Raw genomic sequence first — 18,995 nt, 5'->3', positions numbered from 1 at the left:
TGTGCAGATAGTTGAACTCATCCTCTCTTTTAAGTTTTCCTTCTCTCTAATCATGGTTTCTATTTAATATGCCCACATAGGAAAAATATGAAGCTACTATGTCTAAAGTTGCAGATGCAGGGAGCTAATGCCAATTGATAGAGGCATTACTTCAACAACTCAAGCTTGGAGAAGCTAGTTATTCAATTGTGCCAACACCCCACGATTCCTAGGGACTCACCAACATTTCATTCTATGGGTAATGTGTTGCTTATGGTTTACCATTGGAGGGTGAGGGTATGGTTGTTGTATACATGCTGGCTTGTAGACACCAATACCACCCTCTGTGCTTTGCTAGTGCAAGTATAAGTAGATCAAATTGCGTGAAGCTTGGATGAAGTCAGAAAATCTTAGACCTTGCAAGGCAATGGGTGTCTACCCAACCATATGTGTTTGGTAAGTAGGTTTGTTTGTACAAGATACCATATGTATATAGGTTTACTAGAAGCACATCTATTTCTTGCCTTTGAATGTAAGGCACAATGCAGACATTGCCAATCAACATTCATACATGATTTAGATGAGGATGGCTTGAAATCTAGTGGAGACAAGGCTACAGGGCATGCTAGCTTTGATGTACGAGAACAGAGTGCAGTTGGTGTGTAGGGGGTAGAGAACACAATGGAGAGTATTGCCGAGAAGGCAAGAGAGAAGACAAAAGTCATGTTGAGAAGGGAGAAGGTGGAAACGCCAAACGTATACCACCTATAAGGCACCCTCCTAAGCCAAGAGCATGTAAAAAACTCTAGAACTAGATCCTCCAACATAGCCCTAAACTATAAAGTAAACCCTCTTAAATCAGAATTGCTTGTATGGTAGCCCCGGCCACTTTTATCAAGTGATGAAGTTTCCACTTGTAGAATCCCCACTATTGGAATGAAAAATTTTGTTTCTTGTTGTGCTATCTCTTTGTAATGAAAGTATAGTTCTTTTTCCAATAGACATACATTATTATGTGCTTAGTATTGCTCATTTATATAGGGCTAAGGCACCCCAAAAAGCACAAGTCCAAGCCCAAGAAATTGAAGAGATACAAATGGATAGGGTCCTACCATAGTATATGATGCCTCCAAAGTTTAGAGAGGATGATTGGAAGGGAAAGTTAGACCTTGTTGTTAATATGAGCAATGTGTCAATGAAAGGATTGCATTAGAATGGCAGTGTGCAGACCTCAGGTGCATGTGTTGCCTACTCCACGTGGTTGCTGAAGTCCATGACTTTTGACCCTAGAAATGGTGATCCTCTTGATTTTATCTTAGATTATGTAGATGTTATCGATAAAGGTGGCATGAAGCAATATGTGAAGAAGTATGTAGAGGTGTTTTTGGTTGAAGTGAGTACATATGCCAATGTGTTTATATGGAGCATTGGAATGCTTGCCAATGTAGAACGTTGAATAATAAAAGGAAGAGGTCTACATAAAGAGATCAGTGAGTAAAAACAAGCAAAAAGAGATGATGGAGATGGGTTGAGATGAGGGTAATAATAACAATTGAACTCAAGATGGAAAACAAAGAAAAAGGGACTGTGAGCACAACAATGACAATGAACATGCCTATCTCCAATTTAATCTCCTTTTCCTTGTTTTCACTCATTGGCCTCTTCATCTACACCTCTTTCTTCTCTTATTCATTAGGACTTTATATTCTTTTCCCAAACTAGCTATATTACTAATTATATACTTTCTTATTATATGGTTGTTGCTCTTTTATATTGTAGTTAAAACTATGAGGTTTACTTCTTTTCTTTAATGCTAAAAAGTAGGAAAAATGGACTTGTTTCTACTATTTTAAACACTCCTACCTACAACTAGAAATTCTTTAATGCTAAAAAGTAGGAAAAATGGACTTGTTCCTACTATTTTAAACACTCCTACCTACAACTAGAAAATTTGAAGTCACATACAGAGCTCATGCTACACTCTCACATTTTATGAATATAGCTCCCAAGTAAGGAAATCTAGGACCTTTCTTGAGAGCATGACAAGTTATACACCCCTAAACACACTCATGTTGAATCCCTAGGACAACCATAGGGTCTTTCTTGAAAAATTGAATAACATAAAGGTTTGTACCCACAAAATGAGAAGGACTTGAACCTCTAACCACCTGGTTCGAATGCCAAGAGAGAGAGGGCGGGGCGGGAAGGGGGGGCGCGATTCATTCTCAAGGCACGGCCATCGACACTTCATGGAGATTTGAGCCGGTGGATTTTTGCGGTCTGGAGGGGAGGGGCGTGGCGTGGCGTTAATATCGGAACCGGAGCTGGCAAACGTGACGATGATGGTGTGGGAGAGGGCATTTTCGGGGAGACGCGAGATAGAAATTCCTTATCCCACGTCATTTCATCCTTCGTCTGACGAGGACCTTAAGCTATGGCAGGTAAACCGTTCGTGTTTGTTCACGCTGTCAAGTCCACGTCAATCCTACAATCTTGTGAAAACCTAGTCATTCTTGAGACCATGGCTGTCGCTTGATTTCCTGTTCACCTTCAGGAGTATAAAGCCCACAAGCTTCAAAGAATTGATTGAGGCAGACCACTTCCGAGTGCACTGTAACGAACGTAACTGGAAGCCCTTGCCTTGTGAACGCAGGAAACGATCAAAAACGCCAAGAGGCATTGGTTAGTAAGCTTCCTGGGCTCACCATCCAGGAACTTATCCCAGGCGCATGCCCACGAACTCAGGAAAGTTCTGTGGAAGCAGTGCGAGGAAAACAAGAACAAGTGCATGGCGAAGGACTGCGGCGCCTAGGCAACGCTCTGCGAGTGGGAGCCAGAGATGGTAATGATGGACTTCGCAAACTCCGTCTTCTGCCTACAACCGGAAGGAGACTCGCCCACAAGGAAGAGTGTCTTTGACAGCATGATCGCAGGCTGCCTTCCGGTGACTTTCTCTAATCGAACAGCGCACGAGCAGTATGTGGGATATTTGCCAAGGAATTAGAGGCGCTACGGGGTGATAATACCAGAGGCAGCTGTGATGGAAATGATGTCGAAGAGGCCATCATCAAAGCAGATGGGCCAATAGCTTCTATTGAGGAAATACTAGAGTAACATCACCAGAATATCACATTACATTATTAATGAAGAGTGGCAAGTTCCATAGATCATCCCTCTTATTTGAGTGGCTTCAAGTCAAGTCTTTGGCCTATAGTGGTAGCTGGTCAATGATTGTACACAAGTACCCTACAATAACACATCGCACAATAAATGATGAGTATGCCATCCCTCATATTTGAATGCTACCCCTTGGAGTTAAGTCTTTGGCCTAAAAGTGGCTGATCAATGATTGTACTCAAATGCCCTACAATAATGCCCTACAATAAGACATCACACAATAAATCATGAGCATGTCATCCCTCATATTTGAATGGCTACCCCTTCAAGTCAAGTCTTTGGCCTATGGTATCTCATCAATGATTGTACTCTAGTCAAGTCTTTGAGTCAATAGTAGTTGATCAATGATTGTACTCAAGCACCCTACAATAACACATGACACAATAAGTTGTGAGCATGTCATCCCTCATATTTGAATGGCTACCCCTTCAAGTCAAGTCTTTGGCCTATAGTAACTTATCAATGGATGTACTCAAGTACCCTACAATGACACATCTCACAATATATGTGAGCATTTCACATTATTGCTCGTTTTCTTGTCTTGATTTAGGGTTGTGTGCCATAATCCCTCATATTTGAAGGACTACCCGTTCTCTTCTTTTGAAGGCCAATGTGGGAAGCCTTCCTTCTAACAAGAAGGTTAAGTTTTAAGAATACCCTTCTTTTGCAAAGGAAAAAATTATCCGTCTTCTCCAATGATTGATTATTGACTAATAAGTTTGAATGTTTAAATATTACAAAATGTTAGTCTATTTAATCACCTATGATTCAAAAGATATATAAGACTTGCAACTAAAGAAATACACTCCTATTAATGCTTCTTTATCATATGTAACAACGATGTGAAGCGAGGAGACAAAAATGAAGACATGCATAGCAATGAGTGGGTTGAAATTGTCAAGAAGGGGGGTCCCACAAGCTTGAAATATGAGCCTTGCCATTAAGGCCTCCATTGAGAAAGAGGGTAGAAATAAGCATGAGGAGAGGAGACTAAAATGGAGACAACAGTGAAATTGTCACGAAGGGTCCCGCAAGATAAAAGACTAAAATGGAGACAGCATTGAAATTGTAAAGAAGGGTCCCGCAGGTTTGAAATATGAGCCTTGCCATTAAGACCCCCATTGAGAAAGAGGATACAAATAAGCATGAGGATAGGGGTTCCCTTTCGTGCAATGTTTCTTCCATTTTGTAACATGCATGTTTCTCCTATTTTGTGGCGTGAAACCAAGGATTGTTTCATGAATTCTTGTTTCCAAGTCTTGTGATTTTGTAAGTTAGAACAAGAGAATGTGCTCTCACAAGGTTGGGGAAGTGGTGGTATTGCTGTTGATACTATTGTTGCATTGTTGTGATATGGTGAGAGGATGTATGCCAACACCCCAAGAGGCTACCATTTTACTAGAATTCAAGAATTCTATTAACGACCCCTTCCTTGCCCTCTCAACATGGCTTCCCAACACCATCACCACCACCCCATGTTCTTCTTCTTCTTCATGTGCCTTCCTCACTTTGCCAACTTCGTTCCCTCCACATTCTTGACCTTTCTTCCAATGTTTTCTGTGGCCCCATCCCCCCTCAACTTGCCAACTGCACTGCTTTACGATATGGCAACCTCTCTTTTAACACGGCCTTAATGGGAGTATCGTGACTGGCTTATGCATACTCAACATGCTAGAGTTGCTTGATCTCAGTTTCAACCAGCTCTCAGGACACATTCCACTTGAGCTGGGGATGCTTAACAGTCTAGAGGAGCTATACCTTGACGGAAACGGATTAACGGGTTTATCCTAGCAACCTTGGGCAACTGCTTGGCTTTGATACAACTTGGTCTGGGCTCCAACAAGCTTTCCGGACAGATTCCATTTGAGCTCGGCATGCTTAAGAGACTAGAATTGCTTTATCTTTGGGGAAACATATTGACGGGTGTTATCCCGGTGACCCTGGCCAACTCCTTCGCTTTCATGCAGCTTAACCTCGCCTCTAACCAGCTCTCTAGACAGATTCCATTGAGCTTGGCATGCTTAAGAGACTAGGATTGCTTTTATCTTTGGGGAAACACATTGACAGGTATTATCCAAGCAACCGTGGCCAACTACTCTTCTTTGGAGTACCTCGACTTTTCGCAAAATTAGGCAGATTCCATGTGAGCTGGGCATGGTGAAGAGACTAGAACTCCATCTTTGGGGAAACTCTTTGATGGGTGTGATACCTGTGAAGTTGGCCAACTGCTTTGCTTTGAAGGAACTCGAACTTTCCCAAAATGAGCTCTTGGGACACCTTCCGGTTGAGCTGAGTATGTGCTCAAGAGACTAGAATTGCTTTATCTATGGAGAAATAGATTGATGAGAGTCCTTGACTTTGATGATGCTCCATCTCGACTCCAACCAGCTCTCAGGACACATCCCGGTTGAGCTGGGCATGCTCAAGAGACTACAAGAGCTTGTTCTTTGGGGAAACAAATTGATGGGTGTTATACCAACCACCTTGGCCAACTGCTCGGCGTTGATGAAGATCGACCTCGACTCGAACTAGCTCTCAGGACACATTCCAGGTGAGCTCGGCATGCTCAAGAGACTAGAATTGCTGTATCTCTGGGAAACAGATTGAGTGGCGCTATCCCAGTGACCTTGGCCAACTGCTCGGCTTTGAACGAGCTCGAACTTGCGGTAAACCATCTCTCAGGACAGATTCCCATTGAGCTGGGCATGCTCAGTAGAATAGAAATCATTGAGCTTGGTTACAACAGATTGACGCGTTAGTACTGTCGGAAAACATGTTCCAAGGAAGCATTCCCTACCCCTTTTTGAGCTCACACCAGTTGCTGTATTTGGACCTTTCCCGGAACTATCTTTCAGGTGAGGTTTTTCCATTCTCCAGCTTTTGGAGAAATTCCCTGGGTTCTGTGTAGCGGGAACACCAAACCTTCAGCTTTTCGTTTTTGTAGATCTTTGCATTTTTAACTAGCCTTCATGACTTGTTCATCAGGTGTCATTCCACAGAGCTTGGGAGCCCTCGATGGGCTTATCGCCCTAAATCTATCCCACGATGCTTTAACTGGTTGTATACCCGACCTTTGGGAAATGCTCAAACAGCTGGAGAACTTAAATTTGTCGGACAATAAGCTGTCGAGCAACATTCCTCCTAGCCTGAGTAGTTGTTTTGGGTTATCAGTTTGGATATGTCAAGGAACCAGTTCGAAGGCAGTTTACCACCAGGCCTACAGAAGCTTGACAGTTTAATTCACCTCGATCTTTCCGATAACGAGTTTACGGGCCTCGTTCCCAATTTGGCACCCTAAAACAATTCATCTGTTACAAATTTGACAGGAAACCCGGGGCTATGCGGACAAATTGTGCACCGACTCTGCGACTCCAGTCCACAAAATCAGCTACATGATACCCATTCGAATCGGAAGCGTAAATTTGAAGCTGTAGCAGGCGCGATGGTGGCCTTGGTTGCGATGCTCGTCCTGGGAATGGTTTGGCTTCGTCAGTACTGCATGAGGCTGAAGAGGCTAGGCGAAGACCGTGCACGCTTTACAAATGCTCAACATGGATCGAGCGGGGAGGCTACTGAATGTGAGGACAGACCAGCTAAGCGAAGCAACGGGATGTTTCAGTGAAGGGAGTGTTCTGGGCAAAGGGAGTGTTGGCACGGTCTACAGAGGTATTCTACCAGGAGGCACAGAAACGTGGTGAGAGTCTTGGGATGTTGTTTCAGCGTGGAGGTGAAGGCAATCATCTTAGAGCTCTTGTCTAATGGAAGTCTGGACAAGTATCTTCAAGGGAGGCATCAGCTTTCAGGGGAGCAGAAGCTAAAAATACTGCATGGAGTGGCGCTGGGACTCGAATACGTTCACCATCACCATCCGGAGGGCTCCATTGTGCGGAGAGATTTGCTCATTTACTGGACTCAAAATGTTCATCTACTAGGACTTAGAGACTGCATCCACGCTAGAACTTAATGTTTAACATTTTACAAAGCTGGGAAGTTTTTCGTGACTTCTACAATTCAAATACGTCCCTCTCCCCTAGACCTCAAGCCACAAGGTTATGCATGAGCGCTGTGGAAGGGAAGGGGAGAGACCTGGGGCAATGTAGCCAAGCGATCCTCTAGAAATGTGAGCTTCCAAATCTGCATCCAAGAGTATGTTCTCAGGTTTGATGTGACAGTCAATCATATTAGCTTCCCTAAATTCATGACAAGGCGTTTGATCTTTTGCTGCTTGAAAGGGTCGTGGCCCCTCATTTAACTTTTTTTAAATTGCAGAGTACGGATACAAGCCAAACCCTACCACCAAGGGGGATGTTTACAGCTTCGGAGTACTCATGCTTGAGGTCCTCACTGAGAAAAGACCAACTTGCCATGAAATACTAGAGGAGCATTACAGCCTTGTGTCTTGGGTACAGTCAGCCTACCCACACAATGTGCTCGCCATTTTCAATACTCCAGGGTTGTCTACGGATGTCACCTTATACAGATCTCTGTAAGGAAAATGCTCGAGAGTATCCCAACCTGTTGAACGTATCCGCCACAAACTCTCCCAATGTTGGCACAAGCTTCGCAGGGTCATCAGAGTGATGACCCTGCGATATGGGGGCCTCTTGCATGTGGTTCTTGAAATGACGAATGCCTTTGGTGCACCTCTTGTATCGCTTCGATGTTCTTGTTTCAAGAAATCAGGAAATATTAACTTTAATGATTTTACAATCTCACTGATGTGGATGCCTCTCTTGGTGGTTTTGCTTGCTTGCTCTTGACCAAGCATTGTAGAGTGGATCCAATCATTATATTCCGATGTCTACATAAACTGACCGTTAGACAATGTGATTCAGTTTATGTATTTCTCTCATAGCTAAAAATAAAGCTGTTGTAAATGCATTCTTCATCAATCATTACGGTCTTTTTTTCTTGGTTTACTTTATGATGTAGTATGAGGGTTTAAAGAAAACCTTGTGAAGCTTCGCATAATGATGTAAAGAGAGTATTATGTGATCATACCAAGAATTTTATGTCGTTCAATTGTTCTCATTTTGAGAACCTATTTTCATTTAGGATCTTTTTGTTTCTATCAAGAAGTTTAATACATGGTTATTGTATTTACATATATTGAATGGATTAGATATCTAAGCCTTGAGCCGATATGTCTTGCGTGATTCTCGGGGGGAGCATTTCAATGGCTATACACTGTAACATATGTTAACAAAAGGGGTATTCTTTTGGAGGTGGATGCACAGAATATACATACAGGAGGGACATCAATGTTATGCCTTCTAATGTACATCTGAAAGGGGGGGGGGGGGGGGGGGGGCGGTCGAGCTTGGGGAAGGGGAGGAGAACTGAGGAGAGTAGGGGCATTTGAAAGGGATGGAAGAGGACATGTATAATGCCTCGCATGACTTGCAGCGTAATAAACTTCAGCTCCTATAATCATCTTCGCCCTTATTTTGCTCCTTTTCTTGCAGGCACCCGCTCTGTGGGGTGCAAGGCTCTTGCATTCTCTCTTCTGATAGAGAGAAGAATATGAAAGAGGACGTTGTTGTGGATGCCCTGTGGGCAGCAGCATAGGCTACAGAAGAGAGAAGAATATGAAAGAGGATGTTGTGGATGCCCTGTGGGCAGCAGCATAGGCTACTGCATGGGCAGCACAGTAGGGCCTGTATCAAGCTGCAGCTGAGCCCCAGATGGTGAAGGGCCCACAGATGTGGCAGACCAAGGGCAGCATTAGTCCTACAAATGGCAGGGCATACGAGCTCTTGTAGTCAGTAGGAGGGGCGGCAGTAGGCTGGACAGTCGGCAGGCTGCAGGAGGTTGGGCCAGACAGGAGGTCAGTCATACAGCAGGTGGTCGGGGAAGATTAAGGGCCTGTTCAGGTTGGCTGTTGATGAGGCTTGGTTCGGCCAGATCAGGGGCATATCCAGCAGTCCAAAGAATGAACTCAGTGCTTTGCCTCGCAGCCGATCTGCTGCTAGAAGAAGAGGTGCAAGGAGAGGTTGCGGGGCAGCACTTTTCTAGCTCACTGAGGCTCTCTATGGGCATGGAGTTTGACAAGGTTGAGAGGCATTTGAAGGATGTAGAGAGCACCATCCAGGAGTGCCAATAGTCCACATCTAGGCAGCACTCATGCTGCTAGATGGTGGTAGGCTGTTCACTATATTTTGTATCAGGGTTTGCCTATGTTGGTACATTCTAGTATACATGTTTCGCCTATTCTACTTCGTGTGCATGCTCTACCTTTTACTTGGGCAATTCTCAATCTTCAACTGTCGGGAGTTGGCTGTGCAAAAGCAGTTCTCTATTTTTTTACACACAGGCAGGGAGATGACCCCTAGCAAGCACGCTGCCACATGGGCACATGATACAGTTGTTCTTGGATTAGTTTTAGGGTAACCACCTGGGCCGTCCAGGCCAGCAAATTTGGCTGGCATTGTGGCCTAGTATAGGGCTGTGTAAGGCTGGTACATAACAAAGCCGTGAGCACTGGATGTGGACCTGCCAGTTGGCATTCTGTGGTCATTGTTGCTTCTGATATGATGCCTGAATAGAGATATGTGCTTAGGTGTACTTTCCAATAGGAGGAATTCTTGTGAAGCTTTGCATCTTTACGATGCAAAGAGAATATTATGTGATCATGCCAAGAATGTTGGTCATTCACTTGTTTTCATTTGAGAACCTATTTTCATTTCGGATCATTTTGTTTCTATTGAGAAGCATTCTGTGGTCATTGTTGCTTCTGATATGATGCCTGAATAGAGATATGTGCTTAGGTGTACTTTCCAATAGGAGGAATTCTTGTGAAGTTTTGCATCTTTACGATGCAAAGAGAATATTATGTGATCATGCCAAGAATGTTGGTCATTCACTTGTTTTCGTTTGAGAACCTATTTTCATTTAGGATCATTTTGTTTCTATTGAGAAGCTTAATACATTGTTATTGTATTTACATATATGGAATGGATTAGAGATCTAATCCTAGAGGATTGGATTCAAGGATTAGATCTCTATCCATTCTAATTGACTTTAGCATCTTCCAATCTCAGGTCCTATCTTCAGCTTCCATTCCCTAAACTTGTTAAAGGCCTAAGACTTCTTGGACAAAGAATAGATCCACATCATCTGTTGATGGGAGTCATTGGTGAATGTGAGCACTACTCTAGGGTGTGATTGCATAGGTGTTAAACGCCCACAAATGATAGAACGAACGAGCTAGAATTGATCCATGGCTTCATTTTTCGCTAGTATTGGGATATAAGATTGGTAGACTTCATGATTGCCTTTCAATAGTGGTAGCCTATCCATTGTCTTGGATCTTTGCATGGCTTCTAGGGCCAAATGTCTAGGGTTATCAAATCTCTCATGCCACAACTTTGGAGCACCTTTGTTGTCCATGACCATTAGTGCACAAATATTGTAGAGATCTACATCCTTTACTCCTTGGAAATCCTTGCCCTCCTATGGCCTTGGTCCAAACGAGAACAAAGTCTTTGTCAAAGACCACACTTGTCCCATATCTTGCAAGATGGCTCACTATAAGGACTACCTAGAGCTACACAAGGCAACCCTATTGGGTACACATCTTCTACCTTTATAGACTAAATATTTTATCAAACATTATGGTAGAAGCTATATAGCTGCATGGATTTTGTTTTTGGGTATAACCAGAGTGTGCTAGCACTTGAAGACAATCTCAAGAACACCTAGGTTGACATTTGCAAAGACTACACATTAGATGCAACTAGTGTTATATTGTACATTCAACATAACCAATACTTATATCACTCACAAGAACACACATGAGGTGACACAATGGAAAGAGATGCAAAAGAGACATAGTTCCATAGGTTCTCGAAAGGGTTGTACTATTACTCAAAACGCTCATGCTTGCTAGATTTACATGGGAGTCATGACACCCCATGGCTCCACTCTATCATCCACACAACACCTTGAGACTAGTAGTCATTGAGGGGGGAAGAAATTCTAGTAGACAATATTACTACATGAAGACACTACAAGGAATAGACAAGATATCTCCTAATTGTGGTTGAGCTCGTTCTCTTACAACCATACTTCATCGTTTTAAAGGCAGATCCATGAAAAATATCTCCTAATGATGGGTATGCTTGCTCCATGAAGGAGGAAAAGGGATTGTTTTATAGTTTTATGATCACCCTCCTTCACTCTTTTACATTTGACAAATGTATATTCTTTTCCCAATGATTATAGAGGATTGCATGTTACTACTTACATATATTTTAGTTACTTTGCCTTGTTTCTGTTTCAAAATATTGTATGGCATTTCTAAGAATTGCAAGGGACAAGAGACTAGTCCTACACGACTTCTAGAGGATTCCACCTCCTCCACACTTATAAAAAAATCCTCCATAGTTATTCAAACTTGGGCTATGGCCTCGCATAGCCCTTCCACCTCATCATCTTATGACTACTTAATTATTCATCACATATTAGACTAATGCACATGTAGGGTTGGTATATGACATTGACATGGAGGCTCCACACTAGATTAGCCACTTTTTACTAGAAGATCAGGATATTTGGGACAGACTAATCCACAATGAGGGTCCACACTATTTTATCCACTTTTTCATCCCACCATCCCTAGTGTTCTAGCAAAAATCTTATCGAATAGGTTTCTCAAACAAAAACAAGTGAACAAGGATATAAACATATTTGTACTGATCATGTATAAGGTTTAGTGTGAGTTGTGGAACATTTTTCAGGTGTGAATTCTTGATTAGCTTCCATGCTTTCATGAAAAGCAAATGAAACTAATCAGATTTTCAACTAAGCTTTGTGATGAGCTACAAGTTTGTGAAATTAATTTAAGTGTGATATAAAGGGGGTGAAAATAGCGATACGTCCCCATGCCCATTTGATGAAGTGCCCACTTCACGCTGCTTGCTTTGATGGCCCTGCCACTTCTTTCGACTATGCTCCACTTCATAATGCATAAAATAGTATCCTTTATTCTTCTTCTTTTTGAAACTTTAATATTTCGCTTGGTTAGAGAGGGATGGGTAAGGCTAAAAGAAAAAAGGAACTTAGAAGGAAACAAGGTGAATGATAATACATCATTCTTAAGGCCTACCAGAGATCCAAATAGCGAAAGAGGGCGGAGATGATGAATTGAAAGGGATATGAGAGAGAGAGAGAGAGAGAGAGAGAGAGAGAGAGAGAGGCCCTCAAAATGTGGAGGAGAAAAATAGCAAGAAAAAATCGTGATTTTTTATAAAGGGAAGTTTGGGTTTTCTGAGCTCTCCTTGATCCACTTGTACCATTATGAACCCTTGATCTTGAAAGTGTTTCCTAAAAAAGCTCCAAAGGTCTAAAATTGTATTAATTCATGCCTTTCACTACTTGTTTGTGGTTGCTGGGCTTTTGGTCTTCTCGGACAACTGAATCTTTGAAGAAATGTTGTAACCTTGGAACTAGATTTGCGGTAGACAACCTTTTTGTCATGGAGCACGCAAATACTAACTCAAATTTGAATCCTAGCATTTTATCAAATTTTTAAAGAAGAAAGGCAAATGAGTCTAAATGTGGACATGAGACACGACGCAAGGTCCATTAGGACCCAATTCTCCTTGCAAATGTTAGGGGTGATGATTTATTATAAACTTGGCCATCTTGTGTGTGTGAATAAGGTGACACTCACAACAGCTCACGATTGTTCCTCACTTCAGTCTATATAATATTGTCACATGGACTACAATCATATGAATAAAGGTGTCGATATCTTTCGATATTGCATCCATCTTGGATTTCCTTGCTCCCTCGCATCGAGAACATGCATCAAAAGAGAGGAATGTTGTAAGAATTTAGAATGAAAATAAGCGATTTTGAATGGATGAGCAATTGAAAATATTTATATTATATTATCTAATATATAATTATTATAACCACACATAGTTTGGACGGGGAGGCGATGTGCTTGCTTCCCCAAAGAGTTATAATCCGAGGGAATGGGCCCTTCCCTGGGTGATGAGAATATAAGCGTCGAGAATATATACGTCAAGAATATTAGCGTCGAGAATAAGTCTCATGAATGGATAAGATACTGGCATATTACTTGAATGTCAATAGTCGTAATCATAGTCGAATGATGGTAACATCACCATGAGTGTCTGCTAATACTTTCTTTGTTCCAACTTTTGCTTCAAATAACAAACTAGAACCATCAAGGTTAGAAAGTAGTTTGGGGCCATCTCTCCCAATCGTCACCCGTCCAGAGTACCAAAAAAACATGATGAAAGGGCCTAACGTTTCACACCTTAATATGCATGTTCCACACCCTAAGTCAATTGTGTGATTGGAGTAGGGCAGGACGTAGCTTCTCATCAAAATAATAACCTGCCTTCGACCACCCTTCTGACCCCTTCCTCTGCCCCATCCTGAAGCTTTTAGCTTAACTTCCATACGCAATTTCTTTAGCTCATCGACTGACTGCACTTTTGGCACCGTCTTAGCACTTGAAGAGCCCCTCTACATTCCAGTAATTGTTGTGTTCTTTTTGTTTGAGAGATGGCTTGTTGCTATATTATGTAAAGAGTTTGAGATTGTTGCACTATGCAAGAATTCAAGCGTTCTTGGAAAGGTCAAGTAGCAGCTTGGAGCCAGCTTGGAGCCAACTAAGGGCTGCCCTTGGAGCCTTGGAAAGGTCAAGTAGCAGCTTGGAGCCAACTAAGAGCTGCCCTTGGAGCCAAAGGTGCATATTCAAGCATTCTTGGAAAGGTCAAGTAGCAGCTTGGAGCCAACTAAGGGCTGCCCTTGGAGCCAAAGGTCAAGGATTAGAGGGCTTGTAAAAAAGATTGGAATTGAAATTTTCCAAGAGGCCAAGTAAACATTCACAATGGAGAATCCAAAGAGGCATTGGAGGTTCCAAGTTGCTATGTACAAGAATAATCTCTAGCAAGACGACGATTTGACTTTGATATGACCACCCTCAAATCCTTTATTATGTGCTCTCTTGCATGGGTTTCTCTTCTTGATAAAGGCGAGTGATATTGTGCATCACGATCGATAACCTATTCACCTCTTTAGCTTCCAAGTCATGATATGCCCATGAATTTTACGCAAGATTGTTTTCCAAAGCCATGTTTCTCTCTTCCAACATCTTGTACAAGCTATCCCTATTTGCTACAAGATGCTCTATTTTGAGACTCTACTTCTACTACAAGATGTCATCATAGTGATAAATACAAAATGGTTTGGAATAATTGCCTGCTAGCTTGCGAGTTGGGAGCATTGTGCAAGAAATCATTGGCCAAACTTTGGTGCACTAGAATCCATCCCTCCATGAGCTATTTCATGTAAAAGTAGCTCGCTATCATCAATGGACAAAGGGCATGAAGTTTTTTTGAAGAAAGCATCTATATAGCGCATCTTCGGTAATATATCAAGAGGATTCAGAATGAAAACTTTCTCTGTGATGGTAAGAGCACATTTGTTAGAATGTTGGGAGAAACACTCTATCTAAGAGGAGTCTTAATCAATGCGTCTTCTCTTATTGCTCCCCTCGAGGTTGTCGAGCTGGGTCAACAACTCCAGTCTCGATTGGTTCTCATTTGTCACGAAGCCAATGCCGTGTTTGAGACAGCTTCCAAGCACCTTCAATGAATCGAACAAAGTCATGTTTGCATGCTTACTTGACTTCTAGGTTTGTTACATGAATATATTTCATCGAGCCGCATTGCGTCTTCTTTCTAGTTTTTTATCTCTTTAGCTTTGTTTGTTCATCTTGTTTTGCAGCATTGCCTTCCATCTCAATATGCTTCTCTCACAATCTAGACTCTGTTTGCATTCGTAGACTTGGATGGCCACCTCTAAGTGAAAGCGGCTTGAAGTTTTCAAGATGTCCACTGCCAAGCTGCCATCTGTGCGGGGACTCAAGATGCGTCCAAAGGAAGGCGTTTGTCAAAATTGAGGGTCATGTATCCCAAGCATTCAGGACCAGCGACATCTTTACGGCTGGTGTCAAGGGTTATTACAAAATTGGTTTCCTCTTTGCCAGGTAATTATCAAAGCACCCAGATCTTCAAGTTGGGATGCGTGGTGAGGCAACAAGTGACTGCTAGAGCCTCACGATCACCCGAACCTCCGCGACCTTGTGAGCAGTGCTGGTTGCGGTGAACCCCACATACCTTTGTCCACCAAAATCCCCACAGAGCAGGAAGCATGGTACAACACCTTCTGGTTCATTGTCAGAAGCCTGAATTGATATACTCAATCATTCCATTGGTAGAAGTTGAATGATCATTGCTCGCTTCTCATTCGCCATGCTGCAAATGTCTTTGTGCATGTCTGTAGGCTCTAAGATCATGCTTTGCATCCGCATGGGTACCTTAGCCATTCGCACGTAAGCTTTGAACACCACAAAAATGTTATCCTCACTGGAGGAAGGTTGTTTCCCCTAGTGCCTTGCTCAATTGAGGGTCATGATCGCGGAAGTAGTTCTCTCTGAGAATTCGATCAGATGCATTGCAAAGAGCTTCAAGGGGCACTTCCTCATGCATCTACTAAATTGAGCATACGTGGTGCTATTAGGGGCAAACCTAGGACCGAGACACATGCAGAGTGGCACTGAGAGACACGTGGTAGCGGGACACGCAATCACTGAGCAGACTAGAGCAAAGGCGCAGGACTGATAGATGGCAGCGTGTGGAGCAATCTATGCATGGTGCAAGTTGCGAGGCTTGCAGGGGATCGTGTGAGCTGGCAGTGGACGATAGACTGCACGAGTAGAGGTTAGAGTCGCGGCAGCATTGACAAGTCAACATGGGAAGCGAACGGGCAGCCCCCCACCTAGCTTCAAACACAGGTAGCCTGCAACATGGCTTTGAAGCAGACTGGCGGACTAGGAGACTGTAGTAGGCAAAGACAACATCAGCAAAGTTGCATGACACGGTCGGGTTCAGGGCATGACGTGGTGCACATGGGCTGATGACACGTGCATAGTTCATCACTCAGAGTTGTTCATCACTCAAAGCTGATGATGTGGCATGCACGAGTAGCACACGGTAGGGCTAGCGGTCCAGACCTGATGATGTGGCATACGTTTTGAAGATGGCGACCCGAAACACATGGCCCAGACTTGGTGACATGCCACATTTATAGATGCAGTTCGGACCCTGCGCGAGCACTTGGCAGAAGGTGGGTGATGTGGTAGACGATTGATAGCATAGTCTCAAGACTCAGAGTCCAAATTGGCACAGCTGAATCGCATACAGTTCACGCATGAGACACCTCTAGATGACATGGCACACGTGCAAAACTGACAATGTGGAGACCCAATGTGGCAGAACTCTAGAAGATGTGGCGCGAAAGACTACCGACGATGCGGCACCATAGAAGACTACCAATGACATGGCACCACAGAAGATTACTGATGACATGCTGGCAAGGCAGACTGGTAGACGTAGCAACTTAATAATATATATTTTTAGATAAATATATAAATATATAAAATATTCTCTTAAATATACATAATTGAATATGAAATAAATGAATAAATAAATTCATTTATTTGTTTGTTTTTATATACACACACACACACAGAGAGAGAAACATGAAATGAACAAATATAAATAAATATCGTATATATAATACTCTCTCTCTCTCTCTCTCTCTCTCTCCAATTGCTAATCTACCACAACTACTGACGATGTGCACCACAGAAGACTACAAATGACGCGGTAGCCGGGCGGATTGGCAGATTAACAATTGGACAAACACACATAGAGAGAGAGAGAGAGAGAGAGAGAGAGAGAGAGAGAGAGAGAGAGAGAGAGAGAGAGAGAGAGAGAGAGAGAGAGAGAGAGAGAGAGAGAGAGAGAGAGAGAGAATTGATATTATCTTATATTTATATATATTTGTAATATATATATATATTATTATTATATATATATATTTATATTTATAGATCTATTTAATATTTGTAAATAAATATTATATGTATATATTTATATAATATTTATAAATATTTATTTACATATGTGTGTGTGTGTTTGTGTAAACAAACAAATAAATTTAGGAAGGCAAAATTGATGGGTTGGAGATTCAATAGGTCAACCAACGAGCTCTCATACCCATTGTTGAAGCATGCTTAATTATGTGTATTATATACACACACACACACACTCACACACACACACACACACACACACACATGTACACACATACTTAAACATATATATATAAATAATTATATATCTCAAGTTGCTACCAGGTGTGTTAATTACGAGTGCTCTTATTCTTGTAGCAAATGGTAACCACGACTAAATGAATTGATAGTAGCTATCATTAGGCACCCATTACTGCCATTACCATGGGGAGTAGCCAATTATTTGAGTGGAAGCTACCCACTTGCTACCACTAAACAATATTAGGAAATTTCTTGAGTGGAATCTACCACTTGGTACCACTAAATGAGAGCAGCCATCACTCTGAAAGACACATCTTGCTGCCACTTGCTACCAATTACTACCACTTGCTACCAATTCCTAGTACCTACGACTAGCTACAAGTTCAAGAAAGCTTCTAGTCCATTAATCATGTCTGGTAGCTACCAAATGATTTAGTGGTAGTAGCTTCCATGTAATAAAGTGGTAGAAAATGCACCAAATAATGAATTGTGAGACAATTTTGTTGATAATTACATTGCAGTTAATCTAGTTGATAATTATGTGGCATTAGAATGGTTGGTAGAGACTACATATTTAATTTAACTGATAGACTAGTAGCTACCCATGTGCTTGTAAGTGCTGTTAGCATAGTGGTAGCTCCCTATCTGCATATGCTTGCCACTAATAGATTAATGATAGGTATTATTTTGCTTATACATACAACTACAAGAGTCGTATCCCTTGTGTGCTTTTGCTTGTCACAAACAAACTTGAAGATACCTATCAATGAAGGTTTTCCAATAAGTTTAACGAGTTCTTTCTTGCCATCAAGCAGAGCCATCTAGAGGTACATATTAACCAAAGGGCCTTTGAGAAGTTGAAGCCTTACTTTGTGTGCAAGCTTGAGGATTGGTACACTTATTGCTGCATCACACATGTGTAGAGGATATGTAAATCAAGTTTATGGCATGGAGTAGAGTGCAATTGCAGATGTGAAATTTGTGGTTGAGATGATAGATGCACCATAGGTGTGAAAACTTTTGAAGGCATAACTTTGCTTTGGGAATCTATCCTTTGCCTGAAGGCTAACGAAACTAGCTACCATGTGCTTAAGTGTTTGATGGGACAATGCACTTCATGTGGACCAGAAAAATGCCATGCTGCCCAAGGAAGGAATCATTTAGCGCACGCATAGTCTCAACAAAGATATTTGAAGATGTCCAAGTTGGAGCCACATTTTCTATAAAAAGAATAAAAGAAAGGTTCTTTCATTCAAAGAGATGCAATGTAGTATCTTTTAGTAATATTTAAGGATAAAGCATAACTTTGTCTACATATGGTAGGTAGATTCCCTCCTCCTCCCTCCTCCTCCTCCCTCCTCCCTTCTCCTCCTCTCCCTCCTCCTTTTCCTCCCTTCTTCCTCCCTTCCTCATCCTAAACGCTGGCCCTTAACCCCGCAAATTAGTGAAGGAGAAAAGCTCTCCACTCCTCAGCAGCCCTCTTTCAACCCTAGACTCGAACCCTTAGTTAGCTTCCTCAACCCTATCGTTCTTCTAAACCCTGCAAACCCTTTTCTAAACCCTTGAACTTTCATGGAGGTGAAAACCTCCACCAATCCATGTGATCAACTCTTCTTCCTCACCTAGTGCATGCTAGAACCGCTTCCCAAACTTTAGCCTACACCTCTCATTGGAATATGAC

The 18,995-nt window shown here is 42.2% G+C and overlaps 1 protein-coding gene and 1 pseudogene across 1 annotated transcript; both read left to right on the top strand.

Annotated features, from left to right (window-relative positions):
* Positions 1-1,252: 1,252 nt before the first annotated feature.
* Positions 1,253-2,983, top strand: LOC147894571 (putative xyloglucan galactosyltransferase GT15; annotated as a pseudogene).
* A 2,260-nt stretch (positions 2,984-5,243) lies between these two features.
* LOC147894570 (uncharacterized) lies at positions 5,244-7,273 on the top strand. Its single transcript, XM_087384366.1, has 2 exons — positions 5,244-6,011; positions 6,142-7,273. Exons 1-2 carry the CDS (start codon positions 5,930-5,932, stop codon positions 6,393-6,395), a joined length of 336 nt encoding a protein of 111 aa, XP_087240492.1. The 5' UTR covers positions 5,244-5,929; the 3' UTR covers positions 6,396-7,273.
* Positions 7,274-18,995: the final 11,722 nt, after the last annotated feature.

Source organism: Dipteris shenzhenensis, chromosome 14 (genome assembly GCF_047967505.1).
Source record: "Dipteris shenzhenensis isolate YYH24624 ecotype China chromosome 14, Dip_SZ_1.0, whole genome shotgun sequence".
NCBI lineage: Eukaryota > Viridiplantae > Streptophyta > Polypodiopsida > Gleicheniales > Dipteridaceae > Dipteris > Dipteris shenzhenensis.
This window is presented reverse-complemented; position numbering and strand designations above follow the sequence as displayed.